At 44.4% G+C, this 27,887-nt stretch overlaps 1 protein-coding gene across 4 annotated transcripts in view; it reads left to right on the forward strand.

The window, feature by feature from the left end:
- Positions 1 to 27,887, forward strand: part of LOC129483393 (ovostatin-like) — a 115,229-nt gene that overhangs the window by 13,092 nt on the left and 74,250 nt on the right. The window contains exon 3 of one of the 4 annotated variants that reach the window (XM_063640802.1): positions 12,395 to 12,491. The exons of the other annotated variants lie outside the window; for them this stretch is intronic. Within the exon in view, the coding sequence (XP_063496872.1) occupies positions 12,395 to 12,491 (97 nt within the window). The remainder of the gene's footprint in view (positions 1 to 12,394; positions 12,492 to 27,887) is intronic. 4 annotated transcript variants of the gene reach the window in all.

The raw sequence follows: 27,887 nt of genomic DNA on the forward strand, positions 1-27,887 counted from the left end.
CACAGTCAGTGCTCATGAAGTGTTGGCTCCCTGTCTGCCTACTGCAGTTGGTACAAACAACACTCAGGGTGCCAAGCTTCAGTTTGGTGAAGAAAAGCATAGCCCACATTCCAGTTCCCGGGCCTCGTCCTCAAGGCTAAGGGCAGCTCAGGCCCTGGCATTGCTTGTCCTGAGGACAGGCCAGCACGTCCTGTGCCTAGTGGTCCCCAGAAATGCTGTTGCCTGCCTGCTGCCACTCTGCATCTCAAGCTTATCCCCCCGTGCCTTGCCAAAGCCCACTCCATCTCCCTCCCCTCCCAATCCACCTGGAGATCCCACCTGTCATCTTTCCTTCCCACTGTGGGGTGGGTGGCGATCTGCAGGCCTCCCCGAGAGAGAACTGCCCCTACCCTGCCTCAAAGCCAGGGGCACTGATCCAGCTCTTAGCTCCAAGAAGATGAACTGGGATCTGCCCTTGATGCCTTCTGGGGTCTGAGGATAAAGATGGAGAGAGGCACTGAGCTGAGCATAAACAGGAAAAGGTAAAGGAAGAGCTCATGGCTCAGAGCTGAAGAAGACAGGACCCAGTGAGCAGAGGACCCTGTCCCCATGGGAAAGATGTGTTCTGGTACAGGTGGGTCTGGAGTTCAGGAAGGATTCAGGCTCAATAGGGACTCCAGCTCATGCCCTCTGCTTGGGAGAGCAAACCCTCCTAGGTGAGGTTTCTTCTCTGTGCCTTTACTCCAGGGAGCTGGTGTCAGAATCAAGGGCACCATCAAAATAGGATGCCACAGACATCTCAGCTGTGCCAAACTAATGCCCAAAGACCCAGCTATTGCAGCTGGGGGTGGGAGGGCAGGCCCTCACAGGTGGGCCCCCTTGCAGGCCCACCCTGCCCTTTATGGCACAGCCCAGGACCCTTAGGTCAAAGCTGACTCTTCCCAGTCTCAAAGCGCCGTCTTATCTGTTGCTTTATTTGTAACAACAGGCTTCTGAGTCAGGCAGGGCATATGTCACTCCTATTTCATAGAAAGAGAAACTGAGGCATGGGGTAGGCTAAGTAACTTGGGCCAGAGGGTAAGTGAATTGGAGTCAGGACTCAGATCTCCTTGGATCCACACCAGGCATCCTCCCACATGGAACCCTCTCCCTAATCTTAACACTTACATGGCGCCATGGCTTCATCAGCCATCACAAGAAAATGAGGCCACAGAAATTGCATGCATGTTCATGTGTGTGTGTGCCTGTGTGTGTGTACACAAGTTCATGTGTTTGTGCATGTGTGCATATGTGCATGCGTGATGCCTTACTTGCTGAGGGAAGGGGAGGAGGGTTGGCAGCTCCTGATGATTTTCTCTATCTTGAGTGTTGTAAGTGCTTTTCCCAGGAGAGCCAGATAGCCATGGTGTGTCAGGAGAGGTCTCAGAATGAGACCTATGAAGTGAAGATGAACAATGACAGTGAGCCAAGTCTGCTCTCCACAGAGATGTGAGCTCTGCTGTCCTCTGCCCAGAATGGCCCGGGTGTGGAGATGGGTCTGGAGAGGCAGGGGCAGGTCCTCAAGATCCCTCCTCTGGGCATGATTTGTAGGAGGAGGGGAGATCACAGAGAAAAAACCTGCACAGCCTCTGTCATCTTGCTAATGGAATGGGGCCCCTATCTCTCTTTTTCTGTCACGCACACAAACACACACACACACACACACAGCCCTTTTTAGTTTGGCCTTTCCTGACCGGGGAAACATCTAAACATGGTTTCTTAAACTTTTTAGGCTGTAACCAACAGACATAAATATATTTTCTGGTGACATTTAGCACACAAATACATATATTGACAAATAAGTGTTTCGTGACACTACTATAAAATAAAGCTGCCCAGAAGAGGGCACTGGTGGCAAATCTAGGCCTGAGATAATTTTGACCTTGCTGGAATTTTTGGAATATTTTAGCTGCATATCTAGATGCATTAGAAGGTTGTGGCATCCATTTGGCTTTTAAATGCCAGCTATGAGAGAGGAGGTGGCCGCAGCACTGGCTAAAGGGCAGAAGGAAAAAGGGAAAATTCTCCTCCAAGGGAGCAGACCAATGTTGCTTAGACCCTAGCTCTGATCACCCGTCTCTCAAAACTCTGCATCCAAACCTCATCCTCAGGTTGATCTCTTCTACCCTTGACTGCTCTGTTCCCAGATGTACTGGGTTGAAAAAATTCATGTCCACTCAGAACCCGGAATGTGACCTTGTTTAAAAATAGGGTCTTTGCAGATGTTACCAAGGTAAGGGGATTAGAGTGGGCCCTAACTAGTCCAGTGATTGCTGGCTTTATTAAGAAGAGAACACGCACACAGACACACACGCACCAAACACACACACACCCATATACACAAGAATGTGCCCTGTGAAAATGCAGGCAGAGCTTAGAGTGGCCTGGATCTGTATGTTTCTTCAGTTCTGGGCGCTCCCATGAGCCTGCAGAGAGACTGCAGGGTCTTCCTGGACAGTTCCTGAGGAGGAGAGAGAGACTCAGGATTGCCCCGATACCGCCCTTCCCTCTTGCTAAACTCTGCTGGGCTCTCCCACTCCCCCAGGAAGACCTCCCTGATAACTTCTGCCCTGCAAGTTGACCCTGACATTTTCAAGTGCCACCTGCCCCTGTGAACTTGAATGGGTTGCGCTGTTCTTTGCACAAGAACGAAATGTCTGCCTGGAGTGCAGCTTGTCCTAGTGGCTGGGACTTTCCTGACACACAGCTTCCCCCATCTGCTGTGGAGTGTGACAACTAGGCAAACAACTGAAAGAAGCTACAGCCCCAATTCTAAAGGTTCACAGTGACTGGCAGCTGGTGTTAAGACAGACCCGCCTTCTCCAGGTGAACTTTGGTGTTGGCCTCGGTTGTCCTTTCATAGACAGTACCTATTGTGAGGGGCATGACTTTCACCCTCCTGCCCCACAAGTATGGCCATGTGCATTTTTTATTCTTTACATTTATTTTTTATTCATATTATTTCTTGTTCAGTTGAAGATGTACTTCTTCCTAAGTGTGCCTGTGGCACAAGAGGCTTTCTGAAAGAAGCTGCTCAGGCGACTCAGCCTGGAAGCTGAGGCAGGTTGCAAGGGGGCATCTTCCTGAGCCCTCAGTATGTCATCCATGAGGGACTGGATGGGATCCGGGGACTCATTCTTCACTCCTTCCAGAGCCGAAACCAGAATGAGGCCAACTCAGACTCTGGACCCTAAGCACCGCCTCCCTAACCCCCTTCTTCCCACCCCATGCCAGGTCAGTGTTGCACAGCTCTGCTTAGAATCATGTTTCCACTATAAAAGCAATACTTGTTTCACTGTAGGAAATATTTAATACACAATTTTTTTAAGGAAAAGAAGAAAAATCACTCACCCCAGAGATAACACTGCTAATATTTGGTAGCTGTCCTTGCAGTCTTTTTTTAAAACAACAACCAAAAAAAAAACAACAACAACAAAAAAAACAAATGTTGATTTTTTTTTTTTCCACAAAATGGGACTAGCAATTTTTTTCATTCCATAATATATTCCTCTATACAGCATAACAGGCAATCACATGATTCTACCATAACTTTAAAAAAAAAACAAAAAAAACAGGGCCTCAACCAGTCACCCCGGCTAAAGTATAATGGCGTGATCATATCTCACTGCAGCCTCAACCTTCTGGGCTCAGGCAATCCTCCTACCTCAGCCTCCTGAGTCATTGGGACTATAGGTGTGAGCCACCACATCTGGCTAATTCTATCATAATTTTTTTGGTGAATCCCCTATTTCTGAATAATTAGATTCTTTGCAGTCTTTCACTGTTATAAAAAGTAATCATAAATTCATTCAGCAACTATATGTTGAGGACTTACTATATTACCAGGCACTGTGCTAGGGGCTGGGGATCCAGGGGAGGACAAGAAAAACAGATTCCCACCCTTGAGAAGTTAGCATTCTGGTGGGGGAAAGACAAATCAGCAGTTAAATGCAAATTAAGTAAAAAGGAGGAAGTTGAGGGGAGTGCTGAGACCAAATGACTGGGGAGGAGCCCTTCGGCCTGTCAGGGGATGCATCTCTGAGAAGGTGATGCTCCAGCTCAGACCCGAAGTTGAGAGCCAGCCTATGAACACACAGGGCAAGGGCAGAAGACTTCCACATGGTGTGTGTGGGGAGTCTCTTTGTGTCATAGAAAGTACCAGTGTGACTGCAGTTCCCAGAGGGGCAGGAAGTGGTGTAGGCTAAGGGCGAGAGGCCTCAGAGGCCAGGACATTCTGAGTTGGGTGAGTGAGAATATGGGAGCAGACTGAGACCCTAAGAGCAGTAGGGAGCTGCTGAGGGGTTTAAAGCAAGGAGTGGCATGGTCCAGCATGCATATTCTAAAGAGAATCTGGCTGCTAAGAGCAGAATTGTATAGAGAAGAGGAAGAGGGTGTTCGGAGGCTGTTAAAGTGGTCCCATTAGGGAATCATGAGGGTGTAGAGTAGGATGGGAACAGAAGAAATGGAGACAGAAAATTCCTTAGCATGAAAAGCATAAAGACGAGAAAGAATCTTGGCTCAACAAAACTTGTTCGTTTTAGGCCTTCAAACCCATCAATGTCTACAGCATCATGTTCGTTTCATTCACTTAGAACAGAACACAAGAATGGGGCTGAAGCTGTAACAGAAAAGACCTAAGACCCTTGAGAAAGCATTACTTGAACACAAGGTTTCTGGGACATTAAATATGGGTATAAGTGCTGCTAGATTACCTTTCTGGGGAAGACTTCCTCCTGTCTAGGGGACTTAGGCATCATTATCAAAGGCAGGGTGGGATGAAGAAACTAAGGTGAATGCTCTGGTAGATTGAGAAGTCTAGGATATACAGGGGGGCTTCAGGTGTCAAAACAAGGGGAGAAGGCTTCAGAAGTACACAGTGTCAGGGTCAGAATTGGAGCCAGGTTGCAGCCCAAAGGGGACAGACAGCCCTGCCAGTTATTGATGCTTCAGAGGTGGCACAGCTGCTCTCGGAGAAGCAACTGACTATTTCAGTTTTCCCTGACTACAGCTGTAAGGACACTCCCTACCTGCCATCCTCCATATCATCCCCCGCCCACACCTAGACACCCGAATCAAGGCAATGAAATGGTCTTGTGGGACATCTATGTGCCCAGCAAAGTTCAGCACATTGTGTGCATTTTTATTCAATAATGACAGTGGTGTTCAAGATCAGCGCTGTTACCCTCATGACACAGATGAAAAAGGGCTAGAGATGAAGTCACGTGCCCCAAGTCCACAGGGTCCTGAGTCATAGAGCTGGTATGGAAACTGATCTGGCTGGTTCTGGAGCCCCTGCTTTTCCATTTCACCACTGACTTGGAGGAGAGAAAGGACCCTAAAATATCGTTTAGTTCAATACTTGACTCTCTAGACAAAGAACTGGGAATGACACATACAGGAAATAAGGACTTCTCCATCTGCAGAGGTCTGCTAGGCATTTTCTCTGAGGAATCAATCATTCACCATTCTCTCAAAAGCAGCTTATGCAAAATATGGTCTCTTAGCAGCCACAGTATTCAATACCCTGATTAGGTTCAAATCAGAAGGCAAACACCTCAAGGACAAGAGTTTGCAACAAAAAAGGCAACAGCACCCTGGACACTTATGTCGGGACATTTCAATGTGCATACGCATCCTTAAGCACAGAGGGACTCTGAAGATGATCTACAAAAGCAAACATTCTTTCTCTTTTGTCTCCGCATGAAAGGAAGGAAATTGTCACATGGAAAACAGGAATAAATAATTTATAACCCATTTCTGCTTGGTCCTAGAATGGACTGACTATCCTCACACCCTGTCACAAGCACTGTTCACCCCTCTCTTCCTGCTTAGAGGAGTTAAAAACTGTGCTTCAGGGAGCTCCCATCTCAAAGTAAAACCCTCAATCTTGACTGTGCCTAGAAGACCCAAGAGGATTCTGGCCCCACTACTCTTATCTCATCTCCTGCTCTTCCTTCTGCTCCCTCCATGATTGTCCTACTGGCTTCTTGATCCTTGAACATGCCAAGGACTCTTCCCTTAGAGGGCTCCCTTTCTCCCTTCCTTCAAGGTGTCAAAGAAAATACTGTTTCAGGGACCCTCCAAGTTTATTACACCCAGAAGGATATTAAGCCCCAAGACTGAGTCACACCACTGGTTTCCAATTCTGCTTCTCAGGTTAAAGAAGAACTCTCTTCCCCATTGTTCCTCTTCTGTGAATGGCTAGGAGAGACCAGAGACCAGGCCTTCCCCACTACCAAACCCAGATCTTTGTTATAGATTAACTGACTCCTTTATTGTTGTGTACCTTGCTAAGACCAGATGACACCCAAGATGCCAAGACTGTTAAATCTTCAGTGAGGAATGTTAAACAGGTAAATAGGTCAATTGCCTGCTAAAATTACCAGGACACTCTTGGAAGGCCCACAGTCACATGATATCATATTCATAGTGTCTATGACTCAATCCATAATCGCCCAGCATGTAAAGGACCAGGAACATTTCAACTCACATGGGAAGACAATGAACATGCCCTGAAGTGAAGGGGAAAGAGATTGGAATTATGTAATAAAAACTTTACAGCAGTTACTGTGCAAAGTGTTCCAAAAAGCCGTGTTGAACACTCTTGAAATAACAGAAATAGTCTCAGCAAAGAAATAGAAGACATACAGAAAAACCGTGGAAAGCTTTAGAACTGAAAAATAGAAGCTTGGGTAGGCTCCATAGTAAAATGGAGATGCCAGAGGAAAGAATCAGTGAACTTGAAGACAGATCAATAAAAATTATCCAAAAAGAAAAATGATTCAAAACCAAAAGTATCTTGTGACCTGAGACCATAACAAAAGGTGTAACATTTGTGTCATGAGAGTCCTAAAAGAAAGAGCATGGTGGGGCTGAATAACAATTCTAGAAATAATAGTAAAAACTTTCGAAGTTTGGTGAAAGGTATCAATTTAGAGATTCAAGTTGCTCAGTGAACTTCAAACAGACTAAAACCAAGGAAATGTATGCCTAGAAACATCATAGACTGCTGAAAACAGAGACAAATGTAAGGCCAAATAAAGACATTTTCAAAGACTAGAAATGTTTACTACTAAGAGACCCTCACCGAAGGAACCACAAAGGAAGGAAAAACAAAATAAATCTAAAAGGGAGGAAAGAGCTGGAAGAAAGAAAAATAAGCCAAGAAATTTGTAAGCATATGGGTAAATCTAAACCAGTATTAACTGTACAAAATCATGACAGTCATGAAGATGATGACATAAAGAGCAAATTCACAGATTAAATACAAAGGTGGAGCTAAAATACTGGGCAACATTAGTATATGATGTGGGAGGCTGTGATCAGAATTCAAGCATTCTAAGGTCCATGGATTGTATCGTTTGGAAGGAGGAAAAAGATATTATCTTCAGACTTAGTTAAGTCAAATACAGTATACATGGTAAATTTTAAACATAACAGAAAGATAGGTGAGTCTGACATTGGCCTTGCCACCAGCAGGTGTCCAAAGTCATAGAGGAGATGAGACCAATACAAAAACAGTTGAAATCTAAGGCTTGCAAGTTGAGAGAGTTGTAGATGCCAGAGCTGGAGTCCCATAAACCTGTGTCTCAGGGATGTCAGGTCCTTCCCAGCTCTAAACTTGTGTCACCTGCAAGGAAGATGAGATGTGAGGAGGAGTGGGACAGGTCTGGTCAGTTCAACTTTCTCAGTCTTAGTTTCTCTTGCCATGAGGACCCTGGGATCCTAAGGCTTCTGTATGGTTTGGGAGGAGGGTAGAGCCACTTGTTCTCTCCCTACTTCACTCCATGAGTGGAGTCTGCAGAATAAGATCCTTCGAGTCAGAACCATCTTCATATCAGTCAGTTGGCTTCTTGTCTGGGTACCAGTGGCTCCTCCAGAAAATTCTGGTGAGTCAGTGGAGGAGTGTGTGCTCCATTGTATGGAGTAAGTAATGCATTTGGGACATGTCCTATGCTCAGCTTCAAGTAGCCAAGTCTCCTTTCTTCTGTTCCTTGGTGACCCAAGCCTCGCACCACGGTGCCTTGCCCTAACCCAGTATCCTAAGCTAAGCCCATATTGTGTCCAACTGATCCTAGGGACCTGGGCACATACATCATTAATCAGCGGATGCAGCTGCCTGGCAATGCTGCAGAAGAGCAGTTTGATGTCCCTGCCCTGCATATGGCAGAGGATGTTACACAGGTTCTTCACCGCCTTCAGTGCCTCTCACACTCAGTCTCCAAATTCCCACTCATTCTTCAAAATGCAGCGCAGACATCCCTTTCTCAAGAAGCCTCCCTTGTCCCTTGCCTCACCTCTAACCCAAGCCCCTCCCCACTGACCTCCTGTACCCATGCTTACATCCCCCTTCTCCCTACCACATGTCAATCAAAATCTCAGCTGTATCTCTCTCCTACACAGTAGCTTTCTGGGAATAGTGAGGAATTTCAGTCATGGTTGCATCTCTCGCAGCCATCACAAACCCCAACACATGTCAGTGCTTAAATTGGTGTTGTTCACCCCTGCACTGACCTCTTTACAGTGCTTAAGACATTCTTTTCGTGAGGAGAAAACTACACGTCCTTGGGCACACCTGCCATGACATCTTCTGATTTTTATAGGGACTTGTGTACAGGGTGGCTCAGCACATTCAGTCTTCCAATTGCCATGCTCTATTGTCTACATCTAGAGCTAAACTTTTTAGTTTCAGACCCTCTACATAATCTCCTTTTTATTTTTGAGACAGAGTCTCACTCTGTCCCCCAGGCTGCAGTGCAGTGGCGCAATCATGGCTCACTGCAGCATAGACCTCCCTGGCTCAAGTGATCCTCCCGCCTCAGCCTCCCAAAGTGCTATGATTACAGGCATGAGCCACCACACCAGGCCCATAAGTGGTGCTGTCCAGTGAAAAGAATTAGGAGAATGAAGAATCCATAGAGCACTCCTACCCACTGCTGCCCTTGTTCTCTGATAAACTAATGCTTCCATCTCAGGCATCTGTACCCTGGCAAGGGATATGTTTCTCCGCTGCCACCTGGAAGCTCCTTGGAGGCAGTTTGTAGAGACGTGATTTACCCCACAGCTTCCTGATGACCCTTTCTGGGTTGTTGTACCTCACAGTCATTAGGACCAAGGTACACATCTCCTCCAGTTTTCCTTGTGGCTTTTGGAAAGAGAAGGTTCCAAGCCTCATCCCCAAGAAAAGTACCCAGGCATCTGAGAATGAGCTTTGGTCATTAAGTGATTCTCTCCTATCAGGAGGGCAGGGACTCACTTACCTCAACCTCCCACCCCTTCCAACATACACCTTCCCAGTGATGGAGGGAAAGAGCTCTCTAGAGGGTGCAAGAGGACAAGAGGAAGGGACCTGTTGTTAGTCTGTGAAGTCTCTGGCTTATGTGTCAAGGTGAGGGTGGGGACCAGTTTCTGGAGCACAGAGCTTCTTCTGAAGCTGAGTAAACCAACAGGAAGGTGGGAAGAAGTTGTGGAAGCAACTTTGGAAATTCCCTGGTACCTCAGAGATCTAGGTCAGAAGACATGCATGCCAAGGGAAGGCAAGGAAACCTACTCATAGGTAGTAGGTAGCCAAGAAAATAAAACAGCAGATTAAGCCAGTGTCGGGAAGGTAAGTACACAAGTGTGTGGATGGACAGGCAGGTAGATGACATGAATACTTGGTCTAAAGGTGTGCAGGGCTGGGCGCTGTGGCTCACACCTGTAATCCGAACACTTTGGGAGGCAGATCACTTGAGGTCAGGGGTTCGAGACCAGCCTGACCAACATGGTGAAACCCTGTCTCCACTAAAAATACAAAAATTAGCCAGGTGTGGTGGCAGGTGCCTATAATCCCAGCTACTCAGGAGGCTGAGCCAAGAGAATTGCTTGAACACTTTGGAAACAATGTCACAAGCTGCAGATATAGTCCACGGTAGAACTGAAACGACCTTATTTCCTGGCACTGTGCCTTCATCAACAGGCTTCTTAGCTCTAGGTCTCTAGAGAGAACCCCTCATATACACACATCATGTTGTCTATGCATCAGCTAAGCACAGTACAGCTGGGGACTCTTGCACACGGAAACCAAGACGTAGAAGGAGGGAAGCCAGGCCAGGTGAGGCCAGGGAAGCCACTGCCTCTCATCTCCACTTTGCGCTTCCTGGCAGGAGCGGGAGCAGGTGAGGATCTCAGCCACCTCTGCTGTGGGCCACATGCTGCAGCAACTAAAAAAAATAAGCCTGGAGGCATCACCCCCCAAAATTTTTTCACACTTCTGATACCACTGGTGCTCAGCATTCAGGAAAATAACATGGAAATGCTCCAGGTACACTGGCTGTCACTCATCTGGCCACTGCCAGACCTGATATTTGTCCCCTTTCCTTGAGAGCAGGGCCCCTTCCCTATGGCCATTTCCATGAGCCCAGCCTTGCCTGTAGGCTCTATATTCACCTCTTTGACATTGTCCTCTGGGTGGCTCTGAACATATCTGCCCTCTCTTTATGACGGAAGGGCTTCCACTCAGCCCCCTGGCTGGAGAGTCACAGGAGTGAGGTTGAGGCCTCCCTTCTCTCCATCCCATAGGCCTGGGGAAAGGCCCTGGTGGTGTGGGCTGACATGATTGGCTGGTCCTCACCCATCCAGCCATTGCAGCATGCCACGCTCAGCGACCATGTGCATGTAGGGCCTGGAGGAAATCTGCAAGTACCTGGTGAGTGAGGGTCTCAGGGGAGGCTGCACACAGTCCTCACGCTGGGCCCTCAGCAGCGGGTTCCGTGGGCACAGAGGGGTGGGCTGCCAGAGAGAGGTTCCTGGGCTCCTTGTTTCTCACTCCACATGAGCCCACTCTGAGAACCCACAGCTGGGGTGCCAGTCCCTGCTTCTCTGCATTTGACTCTCTGGGCATCCTGATCACTGCTTCCAAGGCTGAGGAGGTCATGCCAGGTCCCTGGATGGTGACTGGCCAGAGGTCTTCTGGTTGGAGAGGCAGGGAGAGATGAGGGGAGGAGCATCAGGCCTCTGGTCAGTAGGCATGGGGTGAAGGGTCTGTGGCTCCTACAAATTCAAGAACAGGCCAGGGCTCAGGAATCCCTGTTGAAAAGCAAACATTTAAGGGCTAAGAAAGGTTAAGAGCTCACATGAGTCATTCTAATATCATAATTCCTTCACATAGCGGGGGCATTTTACAAAGCACTTTTCCATTTATTACCCACAGGCGCTTGTCATGGTGTGTGGGAGGTTGGGCGGGTTTGCCTTCCACTCTACACACAAGAAAGTGAAGCCAGTGGATGCCAGGTCCAACTTTCAAATCCAAGGCTCCCAGCCCCATGGAGTTGTTTTCTCTCACATCCTGTGGGTTCCCAGGAGCAATAAACTTCCTGCTGCAGAGGGGCGGGGGTCTGAGTCTGCAGGGTCCAGCAGTCGGAGCTGCCTGAAGATGCACTGCTGCTGCTGGGGACGGTGGGGAGGCCGTGGCTGCCAGGAGGTCTTCAGCAGGGCTCCTAGTGGCTCCTCTCCTGGTCAGCACCGCCCCTCTTTGGCTCCACAGATCCACACAGGCCAAACTTAGCTTGTGGGGCAGTTACTTCACAAAGCTTTGTCTTCCTGAAGAGCCCACAGGTCTCCCTGAGGACGGCTGCAGTGAATTTTATAGGTAGGGCGGCTGCTCCTGGGGACTCCTCCTTCCCCTCTTCAGCAGGGGAGCCCTCCTTGGCCTGAGCAGCTCCTTCTGGAAAGCCTTTGGTGCTAAACCCACTCCCCCAAAGAAGCATATGTTTAATTCCATCTGCATTTCATTTCATGAAACACAGAGAAACAAATGGCTTCAAAGGCTAAATAACTCACCCTGAACTGGCTGGGCAGGAAGAATCATATCTTCAATTCACCAATCCATAAAATCAATAAAATATAAAAAATAAAAAACGCACTGCCACACTGGTGGGGCAGGAGGGTGAAAGTCACGCCCCTCACAATAGGTAATGTCTATAAAAGGACAACCGAGGCCAGCACCAAAGTTCACCTACAGAAGGCGGGTCTGTCTCAACACCAGCTGCCAGTCACTGTGAACCTTTGGAACTGGGGCTGAAGCTTCCAGTTGCTTGCCCAGATGTCAGTGAGACCACTCCAGGGCAGATAGGGGGAGCTGTGTGTCACAGAAATCCCAGCCACTAGGAGCAGCAGCACTCAGCTGCACCTCAGGCAGACGTTTCTGCTCTTGTGCAAAGAACAGAGCAATCCATTCAAGTTCACAGGGGCAGGTGGCACTTGAAAAGGTAGGGGACAAGTTGCAGGGCAGGATTTTGCAGGGAAGCCTTACTGGGGGAGTGGGAGAGCCAGCAGAGTTTAGAAGGAGTGAGGGGCAATATCTGGGCAATCCTCTGAGTCTCTGTCTTCTCCTCAGGCACAATTCAGGAAGACCCTGCAGTCTCTCTGCAGGCTCATGGGAGCTTTCAGAACTGAGACAACACACGGACAGAGCCAGGCCTGCTTGGACGTCGGTGAGATGAGGCCCTTGAAAGTTGGTGTATTGGGTTGCTAGGGCTCCCTGGCTTATAACAACAGAAATGTGTTCTGTCTCAGTCGAGAAGGCTAGAAGTGCAAAGTCAAGGTGTTGGCGGGGTGACTTTCTACTGGAGGCTCTGAGGGAGAAGCAGTTCCATGGCTGTATTCTGGCTTCATATATAAAATATGAGAGGACTAGAAATGGAATAAGCTCCCTGAGAAATGCGGACGAGAGGGGACTCAGCGCTGTGAGGAGGCATTAGCTTTACTCAAAAGCAAGGCCCTCTCCCACGGCTGTAGAAGGAGAGGCTGCTGGGGAGAGGGCTCTGCAGAGAGAGGCTAGAAAGCGCAAACATTCCTCCCACATAACTTTTCATCTTCCTTGAAGCAGAGGGCAAGGTCCCTGGGAGCTAGGGCTGGGGAGGGGCGAGTCAGTAGGAAAGAAAGCTTCAGGAGACCGGCAAGCGTCTGTCATAGCCATTGGGGGAGTAGAACATAAAGCTGGCCAGAGACCACAGGACTTATGGGCAGCACCAAGGGTGAAGCAGAGGCCGGGAGCTCATGCCCGTCTAGATCCATGAGGCCGTGTGGTCTCAGCAGTGCTCAGCCACCCCAGGCAGGACAGAGAAGGTGGCAGCTGGACTGAGTCAAGGGGAGTCCTCCTGTGATTGCCCCAGGGGCAGACGGTGAGGTCAAGGGGATGAGGGATTGCTGAAGTAACTGATGGGTTGGGCCATGGAGAAGCAAGTGAAGAGGCTGAGGGGGCTCAGGGAGGGTCCTAGGAGGAAACAGAAAGGCTAAGTCCTTGATGTGGCACAGGGCCACTGGGTAACAAGACAGACAACAGCAAGCACAAGAAATTGGCAAGGAGGAGACACCAGCATGTGGCTTCAAGAGGTGGTGCATTGCTCATTGCTAAGGAGGAAGAGGGTGATTTGACTGGGACGCTGGAGATGGAGGCCTGGGCTCTAGCCAGCATAGGGCTGCCAGACGTAGCCACCAGCTCTGAATTCTCAACTCTGATTCTGGGAGAATATCCTGACTTTGCTGGGCATTGATCTTTTTTTTATTATTATCATTTTTCAATAGAGACAAGATCTCCGTCACCCTGGCTGGAATACAGTGGAGGGATCATAGCCCACTGTAACCTCAAACTCCCAGCCTCCAGCAATCCTCCTGCCTCAGTCTCCTGAGTAGCTAGGACTGCACATGCATGCCACCATGCCCAGCTAATTTTTTAAGTATTTAGTAGAAATGGAGTCTCTATGTTGCCCAGGCTGGTCTCAAACTCCTGGCCTCCGGTGATCTGCCTGCCTCAGCCTCCCAAAGTTCTGGGATTGCAGGCGTGAGTCACTGTGCCTGAACTATGCATACCTTTGACTTAATAGCAACCTTGACTTGGAGCTCATCCTTTAAAAATCAAATTTTTAAAAAATATGATTTCAAAACCACACATAGTAAAGAATTTGGAGAATACAGAACACTAACACAGAAAAGATTAATACAGAAAATCAATACAGAAGAGAAGTTAAAAATCTCCTGCAATCCTACCACCAGGATTTAGACATGATTAATTTGGGGTTAGGTCTTTGCAGTTTGCCTTTTTTTTTCTTTTTTTTTTTTTGCCTATTCAGGAACATTTTAGTAATGTATCCTCCAACTTACTGGGGCTTGGAGCTCTGTGACTCAGTTTTCGTGGTTAGAAAATATGATGGCTACATGCTAACAAATTTCTCCAACAGCTTTCACGTGGTTTCCTCATCCCCACAGCCAGGAGGGCTGCATATCTCTCCATCCTAGGCAGTGAGGATCAGAGAGCTGGTTGATGGGCGCAGAGCCATACAGCAGGCCCATGGCTCCAGGGCTCCTCACTCTTAACCCAAGTGGATGCCAGAGAAAAATCTCACCTCCAGGAGAGGAGGCACAGACACCAGGCTGCCAGGGCCATGCACCACAGGTCAGATCCATCCAGAATCTCCCAAGAGCTGTGCTCATGCCTCTGTGACACAAAGTCAGAAAAGCAGTCAGTCCCAAAAGAGTTTACAACTTGCTTTTTGAGCCAAGCAGACCTTTAAACAAAATGTCCTCTTTCTCACAGTGTGTCTGTTCTATTCACTTTCAGTTTGGAGAGCTGTTCTGACCTTTCTTAATGAAGTGGGTGTCTCCCCTTCTTCGGCAAATAATAAACTCAGTGTCTGCTTTAGACGGCTTTGGTGACCTTCGTGTTCTTCTGTGGCGTGAACCTTGCTTTAGTCATCGCTGTGGCCAGTGGATAGCCACTCCCTTCTGAGGGCTGTCCCAGAATTCCTCCTCCTGAGGTTTATTGGTGATGGGGCAGGGGGTGGTCAGGGGTCCCAAGCCTCCCAGGCGAAGGCCAAGCCCTGCTTTCTTTACCAAGTTGCTCAGAGGTCTCCACTCGCAAATCATTAGCCTCATCAGGTTGGCACTCGTCCACTTGCATTTCTAGCTGGGACATTCTCTTCTATGAAAATAGTTTGTGGATATGACGATTGCCCAGAGGAGTTTGTTTCTGTTAAGGTGTTGCTGATGGTAGGGCAATGATTCCAACTTCCATTGTTCAGCCAGATTCCTTCATTCCCCAGACTGCTCTGGATTTAGCCTAATCTTGGAAGTCAGAGTCCTGTTTGACTAACAAGAAAAATCAGAACTTCTGGGTAAAGTTACCAGACATTCACTATTGGGAGGAAACAGCTCCAGACTTGGGCTTGCCACTGTCCTTCCTTGCCCCATCTTGGATGGAATAGTTGAGACCTCTTCCCCCTCCTACCTCCCCAGTCTTCCCCAGGGTGAGAAGAGCTTTTTTGTTCCTATTAGCCATGATTTCAAGCCAACGTTGAGAAAGTTTGGATTTCCTGGATCGTGGGGGAAGCTTCTGTCTGGGCATCTCAGCCTCACATACTGAGTGCCTCTTCCAGCCCTGTGTGGCGAATCAAGTGTGCCCTCCTGAAAGCCTCCTTGACTCCAAGTGCAGTCAGTGTATTTTCTCTTACACTATTGGAATCAGGGCTTCTTGAATCAAACCTGCAAATTTCTGCAAACACTATGCTAAAATTTTTGACAAAAACTGGCAAAGGAAGGCCTTTTGCAGACGAAGTGCAGCTAACACCTAATGGCTAGCAGAGGGCTGTTTAGGGTGGGGACCCAGGTGAGAGTTGAAGCAGAGATGGGGAGGAAGGAGGGTTGGTTGGTGTCTGCAAAAGTGATGGAAGATGCTGGGGCCTTCCTCCTCCCTTGCCTTCCAACATGGGAGTAACCAGTGAAGTAGCAGAGAGAGAGTCAGGGGCTCCCTGTCTCTTTCTCACAGTTGAGGCATCTTCAGAGCTGGGGTGAGGACTGAGTCTTTTAGCCCCTCTTGAGATGCTCCAGATGCCTCATCTAGTACAGAGAATGAGGTTGAGAGGCCCCCATGCCCTCCGGCCTTCCTATGCTATTGCATTCACATCAAACTCCACCCCATCATCATTCACTTCATATTAAAGCATCTTAATTGCCCACTGGAAGGTTAAGCTGTGTGGATCTTACTTTTCTATGATCTCTTGTTATCAAAGAGCATTTCCCCTTTAAATCTTAACATTGGAAGGTCCTTTAGTGATCATCCTGTCCAATCCCTCTGTTTTATGCACAAGGGGACTAAGACATGAAGAAGTGGTTTACCCCAGTTCTCAGACCCAGACTCTAAACCAGTCATACCCCCGCTAGGTGACATTACTTACTGGACAACAGGCCCCCAGCAATCTAAGTGCCACTTGAGATATCATGGGAGCAAAAAATACTTGTCTTCTTTTAAAGACAAGTGTCTTTAAAAGAGGTACTTTGGGCCAAGAATTACTTTGTAAATGCACCCCCTGTCGCTTCCAGCGAGGGACCCTGGAAGGTAAACGAACAATCCTAACAATGCCCAGCACTCACACCATGCCCTTCCTCTGAGGCGTGCTCTGAAGAACAATCTTGCTTGTCCTTGGAATCATCCTTGTGAAGGTGTGGGAGGGAGGGACCATTATCCTCATCTTTAGAGGAGAATCCAGGCACTGAAAATAGACAACAACCCGCACAGTGGTCAGGCTGGCATTAGGCTCAAGGCCACACGTGTGTTGGCCCTGGCCCATTTCTTGTGAGCTGTGGAGAACCAGTTACCTCCTTAACCCAGGGCCACAGTGTAGCCAAGGGACATCTGGAGGGTGACACTCTTTGCTTTTAGGTCTAGGAAGGGGAAAGGAAACGAGAGAAGAGGAAGCAGCAGAAAAAGGGAAGGGAGGAAAGTGGAGATAATGACAGGGCCTGGCAGGGGCAGGGTAGACGCTAACGCATTGCCACTGCTCTTAATGATGGCATGTGGACAGCCTGGCTTGGCAGCTTGGTTACCAGCCTTTAGGGCTTTGATGCCCTCCTGTCATCACCCAGCATTACTGGAAATTCACTAGGGTTTTATATTCAGAAGAATACAGAGTCCTTCCCCCTCATTTCTGAGCAGGAGTAGCTCTCACTGTCAGCCAGCCTTTTCCTCCCCTCAGAGCACAGTTTATGACAGTTCAAGTTTTGTTCTCTGTTCTGTAAGGTGCTGTTGTGTAAGGGGGGAGAACAGGTACTCGTGGATGTGCTAGAGCTGAAATGTGTTTATCTGAATCTGAACAGCGGGTGCTTTCACACAGAGGGTGGTATTCGGCACCTTCCCTTAGGGCTGCAAGCGTCTTCATCTCCCCTCCTGTAGCAGCACATCAGGGCTCCTGTTGAAGACAAGCCCTCACAGCACTTGGACAGACATCATTTACCAGGCACATCAAGGGCTGGGAAAGATGTGACTAATGCGTCTAGCTTGTGCAAGACTCATCCTCTTACCTCCCTCTCACCAACACGTTCCCAGTCCCACTAAGGCATAGGATTCTGGCTGAGTCTTTGGCTAAAATGACTAGTGGCAACTCCTCTTGTTTAGGCATCCAAGCACAGACCACCGGATCCAGAAAGTGCACACCAACTCCACTTTAGCTAATTTACAACTTCAAAGGTGGTCTAGAAAGGAGACCTTTATAACAGAAAAGCTTCCTGGACTTCAGGCAGAGTTGTGCCAATGCATTCAGGCCATAATTCTGATTGCCCCCCATAAGCCAGGAAACTCACTACTCACTATGCCCACCTTGCAGTTTGCCATCATGGAAATGCACTTGAGTTGCTCACCTGCATTGCTACAGTTAATGTTTATGGTGGAAAATTCTTAGTGTCACAATGAGTATGGAAGGTATTAAGGAACTGAGAGAAAAATACCATCTAAAGAATAGATGTGGGTAGATGAACAATACAGCTCTCTTACTTGCCCTTTTCAATAAAACCTTTCCCCAGTTTCTTTTTGAACAGAGTATTAAAGTCATTTTCCTGGTCCAGATTTTAATAGTAAATAATGAACATTTTAATTCTGGAGTGTTGAATGGGAAGTGCCAAGCTTTGATGTGATTATATTCATGGGATTGTGTATGTGTGCGTGTGTGTGTGTTTAAGAAGAGGTCTTTAGTACACTAGACTACCATGGAATATTTCATGGAGGTTGTATAGCTCTGATTTGGGGAAGGTTTGTGCTATTGAAGCATCACATGGCACTTTTATGTCCACCCTTCCTGCTCCATGCAAAAGTACTTTGAACAATGGGAATAATAATTAACTGTCTCTATCATTTTCTTATAAAGTAATCACATACTTTTTTGCAATTTGAAATAAACTATGTGTGCGTATATGTATGTATATACATACATGTATTACATATATGCATGGAACATGTGTATGTATATACATATATACATGGGTGTATATATGTATATGTATGTATACATGCTCATACACATGTATAGTATATGTAAGTATACATACACATACACATGTATACACATATGTACATGGGAATATATGTAGGTATACACATATGTGCACGTGTATACACACATGTGTGCATAGATATACATACATATGCACAGGTGTATGTATACACATATATATGTGTATATATGTATGTGTGTGTATATATATATACATATAGATATATATACATTTAATGAGTAGCTGAAATGCTTAACACTAACATCTCCTTTGCTATGTTCTAGAAATTTCATCCTCTTTCGCCACCTTTTCATTCCATCAATTTTGTTGTCTTTCTCTTCTTTATCCTCAGCCTCTTTCTCTTTATTGTTTTCTTTTCCTTCCAACATCACGTATAATCCATATCCTAAAGATGGATTGTATCCATGTCCTAAAGATATGGATTATATTCCCATAATAATCACATAATAATCACATTTTCCTTCTCACTTTCTGGATATTTAATGATTTTCATTTTGACCTCCCTTTCTCTTATTATTAAATAATTTTTTTATAATTCTATTGCAAACCCTCTTCTCTTCTCACTATACACATTAAATATCCTGCATTTCAGTTACTGTCTGTATTTTTGTGTATCCCAAATATATGCCTCTATATTCACATTTCAGTTCCATATATCCCACTGCCTAAGGTGCTTCTTTAACTGAATGTCCCACAGGCACTTCAATAGGATCCATAGTCTATTCCAAACCAGTTTCTGCAACTTAGATCCCTGCTTCAGTGTGTGACAATATCATCACCCATCACCTAAGGGTCAAATTTACCACCTTCTCTCTCTCATCTCATTTTCTCTCAGTGTTGGTAATTGACAATTGTTGATCTACCTCCTGAATGACTCATAGATCCACATGCTTTTATCCAGCACTGCCATGCTGCTTTAATTCAGACCACCAGTCTTGAATACTGATAGTTGCCAAATACTCTTCTTGGAGTTTGGGAAATATCAATGAATGAAAATAGTAAAAACAGCTGCCCTTGTGGTGCTTGCATTCTAATGGGGGAGACAAACAATATGTATAATACAATCAAACGAAATGCACAAACATAATAATGAACATAATGGATAAGCAAAGTCTGGGAAATGAAGAGGTTATAAGTGCTATGGAAAATATAAAATGTAGAGAAGGGCAGGAAGATATAGAACACTCTGGGAGGTGAGAAGACTGGAAAGCTAAACACAAGGCTTAGGGTTGATATTGAGGCAATGACATGTGGGCAGAGTCTTGAAGGAGGTTATGGAGTTGGCCACATAGGTATCTAAGGAAAGAGTAGGCCTGGCAGTGAGATCAGCTAGAAAGAAACAAGGCCCATAAAAAAGTGTGTCTTGTGTGTTCAAGAAACAACAATTAAGTTAGCATGGCATTAGAGCAGATGGAGCAAAGAGGTGCATATTGTAGTAGGTAGAGAGATAAGAACCATGTTGGGGCACCAAACCAGGTAGGGGATCAAGGGTCATTGTTAGGGCTTTAGATTTCACTCTGAGCAAAACTGGGAATGATTGCAGGATTTTGGATAGAGCAGTGACCTGATCTGATTATGTTTTAAAATAATCAGCTGGCTGCTGTGTTGAGTATAGGCTGTAGGAGTGCAGAAGTGAGGAGACCTGGTGGAGGTTGTGAAAATAATCCAGGCAAAAGGTGATTGTGGCTTGGACCAGGGTTGTAGCAGGGGAGAAGCTGGTAAGAAGCAATAGATTCTAGGTATATTTTGAAAGTAAAACCAGTATGATTTCCTGATGGACTGGATACAAGGAATGAGAAAAAATAAAAGTGATCAGAGATTATTCCCATGCTGTTGGCCTGAGCTAATTCTACAGAAAGAATTGCCATTACCTGAGCTATGCCATGGCTGACATAGTTTTGGGGTAGAAGATTAATAATTCATCTTTGAGCTTTTGATTTTATATACTCAAGTGGAGACATCAGATTGGAAGTTGGACAATCAGTATAGGAGTTTGAGAGAAAGAGAGCGCTCTGAGCTAAAAAAATATATATATATAAATTGTGGAATTGTGAGCACATAGACTGTGGGATGGGAAGAGATTACTCAGGCAGTGAGTCTGAATAGGGAAGAGAATTGGGGACTTTTCTGTGAAGCTCTTGAACATGTGGAGATTGGGAGGAAGCAGACTGAGAAGAAATCAGCCATGGAGACTGTGAGAGAGAAACCAGTGAAGTCAGAGGAAGACAAAAACAGTGTGGTCTTCTGGAAGCCAGGTCAAAAACTGTCAGGGAAAAAGGAGTAGTCAACAGTGTCCAGTGCTGCAAGTGTGTCAAGGAAATTGAGGACTGAAAATTGATCATTTACTTACTTAGGCAGGAAAAAAAGTTACCCATTTCTTTCATCCCATAAGGGACATCATATGCCAAAATAAGCTGGATTTGTTGTCTTAAACCTCTAGCACAAGTGTACTAGAAGGTCACATTTTTCTTGGGTGGAGTTTCCTTGAACATGCTAGGAGCCTGGGTGTTTTTGTTTGTTTGTTTTAATGTGACGTCTCACTTAGACCAACTTAATAGGATTGCTGAAGCAAGGCAGTGGTTCTCAAACTCTAGTGTGTATCAGAATCACCCAGATGGTGAGATTGCTGAGGCTCATTCCTGGAATTCTGACTCAATAGGTCTGGTTGAAGCACAAGAACTTGTGTGTGTGTGTGTATATATATATATATAATTATTATACTTTAAGTTCTAGGGTATATGTGCACAATGTGCAGGTTTGTTACATATGTATACATGTACCATGTTGGTGTGCCGCACCCATTAACTCATCATTTACATTAGGTATATCTCCTAATGCTATCCCTCCCCACTCCCCCCACCCCACAACAGGCCCCGTTGTGTGATGTTCCCCTTCCTGTGTCCATGTGTTCTCATTGTTCAGTTCCCACCTATGAGTGAGAACATGCAGTGTTTGGTTTTTTGTCCTTGCGATAGTTTGCTGAGAATGATGGTTTCCAGCTTCATCCATGTCCCTACAAAGGACATGAACTCATCATTTTTTATGGCTGCATAGTATTCCATGGTGTCCAACAATGATAGACTGGATTAAGAAAATGTGACACATATACACCATGGAAGAACTTGTATTTTTAAGAGGATCCCAGGTGATACTGGCACTACTAGCCCCAAGACCACAATTTAAATCCCTTGATCTAAGGGCATAGCTTGGACATCAAGGTTATTCCAAGCTTCCCCAGCCATATGTAATGGTGAACTGGGGTTCAAAGCCTCCAGAGCCTTGCTACTCTAAGTGTGGTCAGAAGAGTAGCAGTATTCGCATTGCTGGGAGGCTGTTGGAAATGAATGCAGAATGTCAGGTCATATGCTGACCTGAATCCACATGTTAACAAGATCATCCTCAGATTGGGTATGTACAAATTAAAGTTTGAGAAGCAGTGCTTAGACCATCTCTGGATTCTTCTTTTAGGAAACTCTGCCCATGTTAATATCATAATTGTTCTTGCTGGTCACTGATTTTTGGGAGCTCTCATTTTCTTTTTCCTGTACCAAAGAATGACATTTTAGTATTTTTATCTTGCTCACAACTTTCTGTTCTCTCCTTCCCATCCTTCCAACACAATGCAATAGTCAAAGTGACTTGAACAATGCACTTTTCTGTGTTTGTGGTTGTTCACCCATGAGATTTTCCTCTTCTTTTTAAGTTTAGAGAATGTGTATTTTGCTCAGGCCTCAAGAGCTCTCTGATGAATCATGATTTTGTTTTTTAAGTCGATCGTATTATCACAATCCCCTCTTACAGTGATTGGAATCCACAGATCAGGTTCCACAAAATGGAGACCCTGAGATGAAGGTTTGTGGGAAGAGGGTTTATTGGAGAGAATTCTAAAGATCAACACCTGTAGAGGATGAAGGAAGCAGGACTGTACAGAAAAAGGAGCTGTACTACAAGGCAGTCACAATAAAGTTATCAGTATATCCCGTGGGGAGCTGTGGGGTTGGGGTGATTGTTCAGAGTTGTCCTAATTTAAGGCAACAGAGCTGTGCATTTATACACACACAGCACCCATTATTGTGCACTGAGCTGCCCCTAGAAAGGAGGAGGAACCTGGGTGAAATGTTTGTCTGATGCTGAGGGAAGTTCTCAGAGCTGAATTCATCTGACAGCCAACAGCCACCAACACTCCTAGCAGCTAGGGTCATAAGTGCCTCTGCCATGAAGGGGATTATCTAGAGGGTACACCACAGCATTCACTACTTTGGCCTAGCAATGAGAGATATAAGCCAGGCCTGGCTAAGGAGCTATACAGGAAAATTTCCTAATATAGCATCTGCAATAGTTTGTAAAAGAGGTGGGGGGGCAGGAAGAGGGAAAGAGAGAAGGTGGAGGAGAAGGAGAAAGAAGGAGAGAAGAGAAAAGAAAAGAGAGATATAGGAGAAGAAAATTTTTTTCTGCTCACTCTTTTCATTCAGATTGAGATGCTACTGGGAAGAAATAATCTTTGCTATTTCAGGAGCCAAAATTGCAAATAATACACATCAAGGAAGTAGGGTGGAAAGAATTCAGGAAACTCCTTGATGGCATGAGTGAGCTGCTGAACCAATGCCAGTCCCCCATTCTCAGGATTTGTGCCAAATGAGATTATAAATGTTTGATTTTTTAAAAGTCTATTTAGGTATTCTGTTACTTGCACCTGATAAAGATGTTCTTACTTTTCTTTTTCAATTCCTTTCCTCCTTTATTCTATAGCATCATTATATAGAACTTATGACATCTCATTTCTTTTTAGTTGTTTCTATACTGATTTCAGGAAAATCATTTTGGAGAGGACTTGGCTGACATGAGTAATCCATTGTTCATACTAATGCTGTTTATGACTAGAATTTTGTAGGGTGTGTGTGCGGGTTGGGGGTGTAATATTTAGGTTCTGTAGGGGCTTACCCAATGTTTACTGTGTCAGTCACTGTTCTAATCACTTTAAATATATTATTTGTTCAATACTTGTATATACTTTATATACAACAAGCTTATAAGGTATGGTATTGTGATTATTCCCATCTATAGACAAAGGAAGGGAAGCACAGGGAATTCAAATAACTCATCCAAGGTTGATCATCTGAGAAGTGGTAGAACCAAGATCCAAACACTCACCATGAGGCTCCAAGGCCTTTGTCCTTCTCTGTAACTACCTTACAAGGAAAGGAATGAATGTTTTACACACAAACCAAATTCTTAATATGTTAATATTTTAAAGTCAGGTTGAGTAATTGTAGTTTTCTGAAAGCTACTGTCTATGAAAAGAGTCAAACTCTGTAAAATATTTGGAGAGAGTTATTCTGAGCCAAATATGCATGACCATGGCCCATGAAGACACAGCCCCAGGAGATCCTGAGAACTTGCGCTCAAGGTGGTTGGGCCACAGTTTGAATCTACATGTTTTAGGGAGACATACGACATTAATCGATACATTTGAGGTACACGTTGATTAGGTCTAGAAAGGCGGGACAGCTCAAAGGGGGCAGGGAACTGTGCTTCCAGGTCCTAGGTGGATTCAAAGATTTTCTGATTGGCAATTGATTAAAATAGTTTATCTAAAGACCTGGAATCAATAGAAGGAAATGTCTGGGTTAAGATAAGGGGTTTTGGAGACCAAGATTCTTATTATGCAGATGAAGCCTCTGAGTAGCAGGCTTCAGAGAGAATAGATTGTAAATGTCTCTTATCAGACTTAAAAAGGTGCCAGACTCTTAGTTAAGTCTCTCCTGGATCAGGTAAATGACCTGGAAAAGGAAGGCGATTCTCTGTAGAATGTAGATTTTCCCCACAAAAGACAGCTGTGCAGATCCATTTCAAAATATGTCAAAGAAATATATTTTGGGTGCGGGGCTTAAAACCTAGATGGCGGATTGATGGGTGCAGCAAACCACCGTGGCACATGTCTACCTATGCAACGAACCTGCACATTCTGCACATGTATGCCAGAAGTTAAAGTAAAATTTTAAAAAAATGATCATGTTCGATTAAAAAAAAGAAAGAAATATATTTGAGGGTAAAATACTTCCATTTCTTTTAGGTCCTGTTACCTGTCATGTTGGTGTCTTATTGCTACAAAGAGCATTTTGTCTTAAGGTCTCTGTTTTAATGTTAATGCTGATCAGCAGTGCCGGGATTCCAAAGGGGGAAGGTGTAATCAGATACATCTGACCTCCCACTCCTATCATGGCCTGAACTAGTGTTTCAGATTTACTGTAGGATGTCCTTGGCTGACAGAAGGGGTTCATTCTGTTGGTTGGGGGGCTTAGAATTTTATTTTTGATTTACACTACAACAAAAGTACAACTTTCTTGTGCCAAGGTGTTACATTTACCACAGGCCTTTCCTAACAGAGTGCATTCAGTCCCAACCACACTCTGCCTGAGAGACTACCTCTGCTTCCACTAGTAAGAAGCTCTGGAAATGTTTATAACTTGTTGTAACAGCTTTAATGCCAAATAAAACAAGTTTACACACCCTGATTATGTTCAGTAGTGGTAACTCAGAGGAGAGCACTATGAGCCTGCCCTCATGACACAGCCCCACCACAGATACTTATGCTTGTGGGTCTTCACACAAAGAGAGGTCTTAAGGGAGAGAACAGATGAGCATTGCTTACCATTGGTTGGTATGAACCAGCTGCCTACTGGGGCTCTGGACAAAGGGCTTCTCAAGAACAGGTTCTGCAGAGGGAAGGACAAGTTCCCATTTGTCCCATGACTCATGGTAAGTTCCTGGCAAATTTCCATAAGCCCTTCATCAACTGGCTACGAAGAAACACTGCATGCTTTGCAAAGTGATGACAGCCAAAAGTTGCAAAATGATTTGAATTATTTCCAGAAGCTTTGTATTTTCTTAATATCAAAAATGATCAATACTACCTAAAGAATTATACTTTAAAGAAAGTGAAGCAAGAAAGGTGGTGAAAACACAGGAGAGAAGTTATATTCTGAAATTGACTTTGGAAGAGTGAATAAATCTTCACTAAGCTTGGAAGCATAATTTATTCTTTTTCTTATTTTTCTTTTTACTTTTCATGAGTATATATTAATTTTTATTTTTTAATAGTATATATTACCTATAAACTTCAGTTACTTTGCATTGTAGGGAAAGGCATCTTGAATATAAAATGTTTTCTTATATTAAATATATGAATATTCACTGCCATAAAAGCAGACAATATCTATTAATAACATTATTTCAACGTATTCACAATATACTCAGACTTGGACTTATGTCTTACTTGTATTTTATTTTGACAATTACTGAACTCATTTTTTTCATTTCATAAATTGCTGCTGTTAAAAAATTATAATAAAAGGCATCCCAGATGCATTTTTTAAAAACATTAGAGCAATGATCTTAAAGTTAGAAGCATTGATTTAGATTTTGTTTAGAATCCTTTTTTGTAGTCATGGTAAGGAGGCTTTAGCCCAGCATTGCACTTTTATAGTTGTAATGAAACACGTCTCTGCTTTACATGACAAGGAAATGAACATTGGAATGTATGTGAATAAAGAGGGATTTTTTTCCATATGCTGGAAATGGCATTCCCAGTTTGCCTAACAGACAACCCACACCATCATTTTTCCCACTTTCTCCACGCCCTTAACTTTATAAATGAGATCCTTCTTGTCTAGTAAATGATGAAATCTTTTCCCACAATAGAAGGGGATTTCCCATGCATAGACTGAGAATTAGAAACAACTGCTCTGTATCCTATATGCAAATAACATTGTTATTGTATTGTAAAAAACTTACGTATGTCTGTGTTCATGTGTACATATGTCTTTCTGTTATTCTTACTGTTTCACATTTAAACAGTTAGAAGACTTTTACCAAATTTAGAAGGTGTATTAGGGAGGTCTATATTTATATCTGTCTCTCAATTTGGATAATGTTTATGTACAAAATTCACTTTTGAGATCTGGAGGAAAATCTAAGAAAATGAACAATCGTACCTTAAGTCAGATGTAACTTAGAGAGTTGGAGGCAAGTATAAATAATATTAATAGAATTACTCCATATGTATTATAATTCCATGGAATAAGAAAATAAATCATAATTCTAAACATGAGTCCCAGATAGAAGGTTAGGGCATTTACTCCAAATTTTAGGTGCTAATTGGCAATCTAGAAAATTCTCATATATGCAAGTCAATGTAGTATGCTCATATATTTATTTATCAGAGGGGTATTATTCAAATATTTAATAATTATGATTTCTTCAGTCAAATCAGTTAGATGAGATTGTGTGTGTGTTTATAAAGATGAATTTAATTATCCTTATAAAAGATAAGTGTACTACAAGATCCACCTTCTACTCAACAAATTCAAACATTTGTATTTGTCTTTTGGAAATTTCTTATATTAACTTTGCTGTTATCGATGTTAGATTTGGATTTCCAAATTGTAATGGGTTAATAAAGTCTGAGAAAGCATTTGATCTCCAGATGTGCCCTACTACTGGTATGATTTATATTTTGCATTTTAATTAGTAAAGATGCTCTGTATGTAAGTACATGCCTGACTGTGTTCCTCAAATAGTAACTGATCATTTTAGATTCACACTTTGGAATAAGTGTTGTAGCAAGGGGTACGAAACCCCAAGGAATCAGTAACAGGCAAACATAAAGAGAGGTAGGTTTGGGTGTTGCTTTTCACAAAGAACAACACAAGTAGTCACTAATCTGAGACTGTTAGCCAACTGGGATATAAAGAGGAAGGAGTAGATTGAAAGCATAAAGTCCATTGTCTTAGTCAAATGATTAAGGGCAATTGTCTTTAGATTTGGCCAAAATTTCACAGGTAAAGAAATGCATGATAACAGGCTTTTTAGAAAGGATTAGGTGAAAATACAGTAAGAATAAAATAAAAACTAATGCTTCATTAAGTTGACCGTGCCCTAAATACAGATGATGACTGGCTTTAATCTTTTCTAGTTCTCTGTAATATATAGCAGTGGGAACCCAGCAGAAGACATTATTAGTCAGAAAGATGCATCTGCATCTCACTGCATTACAAAACCTGTGTACAACCTCTGGATAGAAAGCTAGCACCCCAATAATGGGTTTGCTTTAAAAGTCTGGGAATCAAGAGTCAAATGCAGCATAGGATGGGTTGAATGGAAAGAAGCTCTCCTCCTGGGAGGGTTAATATTCTCCTATTTTGCTCCCCAAGAATATGGTTAGTTGTACACAGACACAAGATTCTATGGAAAACCTGAGACTGACTAAAAGTCATGATTGACTCGAGAAGTGCTTGCATTCATATACCATCCATTGGAAATTCAACAATGAATAAAACATGTAGGCTGTATCTCTGAGATTCCCACAGCCAAGTGGCGTGTATTACATAAAAACTAAATATTTATAGTGTGACATGACATCCTGTAATATAGATGAGTACCCGTGCTATGGGAGCTAAAAGCAGCAACAACTAATTTCAGCTTGGGAATTATGAAAGTTTGAACTGAATCACAAAAGAACAAGGAGGATATATGTACCTGGTAGACAG

The sequence above is a fragment of the Symphalangus syndactylus genome, chromosome 5 (assembly GCF_028878055.3).
Source record: "Symphalangus syndactylus isolate Jambi chromosome 5, NHGRI_mSymSyn1-v2.1_pri, whole genome shotgun sequence".
In the NCBI taxonomy this organism is placed as follows: Eukaryota; Metazoa; Chordata; class Mammalia; order Primates; family Hylobatidae; genus Symphalangus; species Symphalangus syndactylus.